This window comes from Squalius cephalus (assembly GCF_949319135.1).
Source record: "Squalius cephalus genome assembly, chromosome: 3".
Classification (NCBI taxonomy): Eukaryota; Metazoa; Chordata; class Actinopteri; order Cypriniformes; family Leuciscidae; genus Squalius; species Squalius cephalus.
In genome coordinates, this window is record NC_137124.1 from 44,203,844 (window position 1) to 44,210,639 (window position 6,796).

The 6,796-nt window shown below is 36.5% G+C and overlaps 1 protein-coding gene across 1 annotated transcript; it reads left to right on the forward strand.

Moving 5' to 3' along the window:
- Positions 1–201: 201 nt before the first annotated feature.
- LOC307156592 (uncharacterized protein) lies at positions 202–6,523 on the forward strand. The gene is made up of 4 exons (XM_079868033.1): positions 202–347; positions 741–830; positions 1,762–3,813; positions 4,254–6,523. Exons 3-4 carry the CDS (start codon positions 3,240–3,242, stop codon positions 5,252–5,254), a joined length of 1,575 nt encoding a protein of 524 aa, XP_079724159.1. The 5' UTR covers positions 202–347; positions 741–830; positions 1,762–3,239; the 3' UTR covers positions 5,255–6,523.
- Positions 6,524–6,796: the final 273 nt, after the last annotated feature.

Genomic DNA, 6,796 nt, shown 5'->3' on the forward strand with positions numbered 1-6,796 from the left:
TAATAACTTGGTAATTTCATGACTTACTGGCAACGGAACTGCAACGTCACGGGCCCGTAATTTCATTACCATCTTATCAGACTGCATTTCTATGAAATATTTTATTTGTTTCAATTGTTTGTTTAGTATTCCATAGGTTTGAAAGACGCTCATTTTATTCAAGTAAGGTTATAATTCTAGATGTTTATAAATGTTGCGTGGCTTTGAGGTTTTAATGGGCGTGCGCGTGAACCTTCGAGTCGCCCTCAAACAGATGAGTTGCCATGGAAACCGACATACCGCCCCACTGACTGCAACTGACAAAGCAGCAGATCTCCGTCTCTCGCTGTTGTTTTCACTGCTTTCAGGTGAGTTTAGTCTCTAAAATCACACAAATAATATACACAACTGTTCTTGACACTTCTCTTACTTGTAATTGACATGTGTCTGTTGAATATTTACTTTATAGAAATGGTTTAGTGTCTTCGAAAAAGTCCGTTAGCATCTTAACCGTTTTCAGAAGAGGTAACGTTATGCTAACTTCATAGCTTGAGCTTTTGATATGAAAGTTTGGGCTTTTAATCACATCTTATGGGTAGATGAGAGGTTTTGATAGTTTTGTAAAAAATAAGTTAGTTTGGAAGTGAGCTAATTTATTTAACATAAACGTACTCGATGACGTCACAACATGGAGTGAGAAAATTGGCTGAAACTAGCTCAATGGTTAACACAAATTGATCAAAATAGTTCTGTGATTTCAGCAGCAACAAAATAATCCTTCTACAACAGAGGGGAAGCTCCATGACTTCAACATTTCTGAAGAAAGCTGCTGCCAGAGAAGTTGGAAACAGGTGAAGTAAGGAAGCTCATTAAATAACTTCATATCCATTTTCTCACAATATTTTGTCACCTAACTTACTGTATATCACCATGCATCTGTTATTTTCTTATTTTTTTAAATTCTTTAAACTTTTTTAATTTTTTTTATTTAATTTATTTTAATAAAGTTTTGACATCCAAACTTAAGTGACACTGTATGAGCAATATGAATAAGTGAATAAGTAAAACTAAAACCATAGATGAAACATTTATGATTATTATCAGTGTTAAAAACAGCTGTGCAGCTTCATATTTTTGTGTTTTTCAGGGTTATTTGATGAATGAAAGAAAAAAAGCATTTATTTGATACAGAAATCTTTACTCTCTCTTCTGGTCAATTTAATGCATCCTTGCTGAATAAAAAATGATTTTTTTTTTTTTTTTTACTCTATTGAACCCAAACTTTTGAACAGTAGTGTAAACTACTGTTTATATATGTTGGGTCTATTTAACAATGAATCCTGGAGAGAGAAAAAAGAAAATGGATTAAACTTACATTGGTTTACACAAAAAGATTAATCAGCACAACTGTTTTCAAACATTGATAATACTCAGAAATGTTTAGGACGTTTACATTGTAAGAATGTATAGTATTCAAATATTAAAATGCTGACTCGTTAGGCCATGTCTTCTCATTAATATCAGATGATTTCCTATTAATAGAATGTAAGGGAATAACTCTAGAATAACCTTCCTGATCATGTTTGGGGCCCAGAAACACTCTCCTAATTTAAATCTAGATTAAAGACACATCTTGTTGGTCAAGCATTCAATTAACACATCTCATAATCTTGCACTATGTGATGAAATAGTAAAAAGTGCACATGACCATCTTTTGCCTGAAATAATATGAACAGCAGCAATGCTAATCTTTCTCCTGTTGTCTCCTTGTTTCGATCTCAGGATGCTCAGCATATTTTACTAGAGATTACAGCAGCTCCAGTTCGGATCCAGGCTCCAGCCTCACTTGGGAAGACTTCTAATGACATCAACACTCACGAAGACAATGTGTTTAAACAATTTTCAGATGTTAAATGATTTAAGTTTTCATGTAAGGTGGTACAACAAAAATATTATGAATTGTAGTTGTACCACCTGACATGGAAAGTGTACCACCAACCTACCCATACTTGAAATTAGCAGTTTTTATCAGTATTTTATCAGAGCTCTACAAACTTTTTCACTCTGCCAAAGAGATAAGTTAGGCTCCTCTGGACGATGCATTATCATGTTTACTTTTATTACCTTGTAAATTCATAATAACATTTGAGAATATACAAATTGCTGGACAAAAGTTTCTCAATTATCTCAACAGCTTTAAAACTACTGATATTTATAAAAAACAATTATATGAAAGGCTTCAAACCTAAAATGATGGCATAGTTTTTTTTTTTTTTTAAGACACCATTTTAAATTGTTTTCTTAGTTGCAACATCACCTGACAATGTGGGGGTTTAATGCTGCCTTCAGGAATAATCATAAATAGGCCTAGTTTCCTAGTTAAAAAATGGACATTGTAATCATGACTTTAAGAAGAAGAAAAACAAAATAATATGTATTATTAAATGTACAAAAAAATGATTTCAAACTAAGGTTTTATAGAATATAGTGATACATGTCATGAAGTTATCAAATTATTTTAAAAGGAAATAATGCACTTGCCACAACCATAACTTTGTGAAAATGTTTAGAAAAATATATGAGCGATTTTTAAACAAAACTGTCTTCTTATACAGATTCTATCTTTCAGTGCTAATTGCTTTGTGTATTTAAATGTTAAATGGGAAAACACTCAACTGTTCTTTTTTTCTTGCATTTTTCTTTTCTTATTCTTGCTTTGTTATTAGTGCCACCGAAATGAAGATGTGTAGGAGTAGTTAGGTGTTCAAGCTTTTGGGGAAAACCTTGTTCATTTAAATGTATAACCTGTTTGCATACTGTTTTTGCTGTTTGTGCTTTGTTCTATAGTAAATGAACTGAATTAACCAAATTTTGAGTCTGTATCGTTCATATGTCGTTGAAAAAGTCTCTAAAATAGTTTTGGGCCAATGAGGACAAGTTAAATTAGACCACTGTATGTCCGCCCATATTATTAAAAACTAAAATGACCAACTGGTTACCAACACACGACTGTCGATCCACAACGTTGCGACGACGTCGCCGTTACTTACTGACAACGTTACAAAGTTACGTCGTGACAACGAATCCAGGAATTTCACTTTTCCGGTTGCCACGACGTAACTAGTTACGTCGCCACGACGAAAGTTTGGTCACCAGATTACGTTGCAGTTACGTAACAGTCACGTATTTGTGTTAGCTGGGATCAGCAAAAGATTAATAGATTTCTAGCCCTTGCATTAGCTTTACTACTAGATATATTTATGGAGATGAAAAATAATAAGGCGCCCTGTACAGCTATGATCAGCTGTTCGGCCGAGCATTCAATAGGCCTTTTTCACACTTCCGGGTTTAGTGTTTCCGGTGCTCACCGACGCAGGGTAAACTTACTTCCGGTGACTATAACAATGGCCGAGTCCAAAAATAAGTGTTGCTGTAGCGTCCCTCAGTGTAGCAATTCTAGGCAAAAACAACCTTATTTAAGTTTTCACGGGTATCCTTTGAACGAAGACCTAAAAAAGAAATGGGTCATCGCTATTAAACGTGATGAAGGGTCTACGTTCGTCATTCGGAGAGGCAGCACGTATGTCTGCAGTCAGCATTTTACCGCTGACGACTACATTCCAGGAAGTTCGCGGCTGAAGGTTGGTGCCATTCCCAGTCGTTTCCCTTGGAACAATTTCTATGTACTCCCTCAAAGACTATCAGCTTTTGAGAGATCTGCCGTTCGACTTGGCGCGGATGTACGTGTTCGGGAGGAGCCGGTGGTCACAGAAGATGCACCCAATGAATCCAGTCATATTGAGGAACATGACTACGCGGCACGCCCACCTGCCGGTAAGCACTTATGTTGACTTTTGCTTGTGTATTTCGGTGATAACTGTGTAGACTGTGTGTGTGTATGTATATATATATATATATATATATATATATATATATATATATATATATATATATATATATATATATATATATATATATACACACACACACAGTCTACACACACATATACATATATATATATATATATATATATATACATATATGTATATGTGTGTGTGTATAATTATATTATATATATGTATATGTATGCATATGTGTGTGTGTGTATATATATATATATATATATATATATATATATATATATATATATATATATATATATATAATATATATATATATATATATATATATATGTATGGATATATATATATACACACACACACACACAAATATACGTAATTAGTTGCTAACTATACTATTTTACATTTTTATAGGTGCATTAGATGAGGCTCTGCAGTACATTGGAGAGCTGGAGGCTAAACTGCAGAAAATGTCACTGGAGAAACAAACAACAATGAGCAGATTTTGTGTTTCTGATCACACAATTAAATACTACACGAAGTTTCCCTCACAGGAAGTTTTCCAGGTGTTCTGGGAATCTGTTTGTCCGTCTGCCAGCAATCTTGTGTACTGGACTAAGGCACAGAGGATGGGACAGGAAGCATCCCCAAGCCCTAGCCCTGCACGGAAGATCCAGCTCATAGATGAACTGTTCATGTATTCCTGTCGGGTAGCTGCTGGACTGAGGGAACAAGTAATCGCTGACATTTTCGGGGTAAGCGTGGCCACAGTGAGTAGGGCCATTATCACCTGGGCTAACTACCTGTTCTTTGTGTTGGGTTCAGTACCCATTTGGATGTCCAGGCAACAAATATGCTTCTCCATGCCAGAGAAGTACAGTTTGTTCTGTCCAAACCTGCGAGTCATCCTGGATTGCACAGAAATCCGCTGTGAGAGCCCCACATCTCTGACACTCCACTCAGAGATCTTCTCCAGCTACAAGAGCACTACAACATTTAAAGGTCTGGTTGGAGTAGCTCCGTGTGGTGCAATGACTTTCATCTCCCAGCTTTACACAGGTTCAATCTCCGACAAAGAGATCACAAAGAAGTCCGGCATTTTGGACCTGCTTGAACCTGGAGATGACGTCATGGCAGACAAGGGGTTCACAATCGAGGATATGCTCTCCAGTGTTGGTGCTAGACTGATCATTCCACCTTTCAAACGTGCTAAGCAGTTCAGCAAACAGGACTGTGATAAAACACAGGCCATTGCACGCCTCAGAATTCTGGTGGAAAGGGTCATTCGAAGGGTCAAGGAAAACCACATTTTTGATTCTGTTGTGCCACTCACTTTGTCAGGAAGCATCAACCAGATCTGGCATAATTGCTGTTTTATGATTAATTACCAGGGACCAATGTTTCTTGAGCAGTGAATGTATAGTATAATAGTATGTATAATAAATATTAGATATTTACACTGACAGTGTGATTGTTACAATAGTAGTGATAGACTTTCAATATTTAACATCATTAAATATCTTTTTACTTTTTTTTCTTTGTACTGTAGCATTTGATCAAATGTATATTGTCATTATTTATACTGTTTCCTGAAAATAATTTGACAGACACAATGAAATAGTTGACAACAAAATACTTTTTTTAATAAGAATTCATTAAAAAAAATGTCAACTCAGTTCTGCTGTTCATTGTTATTTCACACAATATAAATACATATACAATTAATAAATGTGTATGCATACATATAATCAGATATATTACACAAGATCAAATTCAAAATATAAGCATGTATTCACCATTATGTACATAAATATATATATAATTGTAAGAATAAATCCACAGGTCATGTACTATAATATGAACAGAAACTGTCCATTTATACCACTGAAAGATACACATCCATGTAAACACTATAATAGTACAAGTCTAGCTTGTCTTTCATTGATGCTATGAAGGCATCATCTCGCCAGATCCTCTGTATTGTGAAATCTGATTTTGTGTCAGTCACAAAGTCACACCACTGTAGACCAGTCACTGCAAGCTGGCCTTGAACCTGCCAGTAGTACTTGTGGGTCTCTTTGAGTTTGGCTTGTCCTCTTTGCAGTTTAATAAATGGAACCTGGGCAATGTTATCAGCAGATGTGCTTTTTACCTCCACTAGGCCAAATTGGAAGGTTTCAGATGGATCATGCACTCGTCCATCAGGACTGGCTCCTAGATGTGGTGCTTCTGGATTGATAATAAACCCACATGGTAGGACACTAACACTGGCTGTCTCAGAATATTTTCTCAAAATATCTGGCTCAAGTTCAAGGCCGCGTTTCATAGCACTTGTCTGCCTCGTGCCTTTGATGATTCTTACCGCTAATGACTGACCAGATGAATCCCCAACTACATGACAAACCTCCCTGAACCTGCTTGCAGTAACCCTTGATTGCCGCATTTTTCCCCAAGCAGTGCATTTTGACTGTAGTCTTGTGGCCTCTTCAATCTGACAAGCGGAACAATGGGTAACCTGTATAGACTCCAGATGAAGTGATTGATGGTGTGTGGGCACATATTTAAAATTACAGCCAAACTGATAGCCAAGCACAGGTAGTGGGGGGAAATTAACAACAGGAACATCTGCAGCTATAGGGGGACATTGGTATGAAAGTGGACTACCACAAGGTACAGGACCAAACTGTGAGGGGACCAACTCTATCTTTGACATGCCCTCTAGTATGTGTGCCAGCAAAGGCCGGGGATGGATCTGACTCAGTTTTGTACCAGAAGCCAAGACATCAGGATCTGGAAGGGTACCTAAAGAAATTAATACAAACTATTAGTATTGAACACATTAAGTTGTAGCTGAGTACACGTGTACACATACAGTGTTGTGTATTACCTGTGTAAGCCCTGTATAGGGTAGACTTGATTCCAGTCTTCCCAGCTGACTTTGGCTTCAGGACAACAAG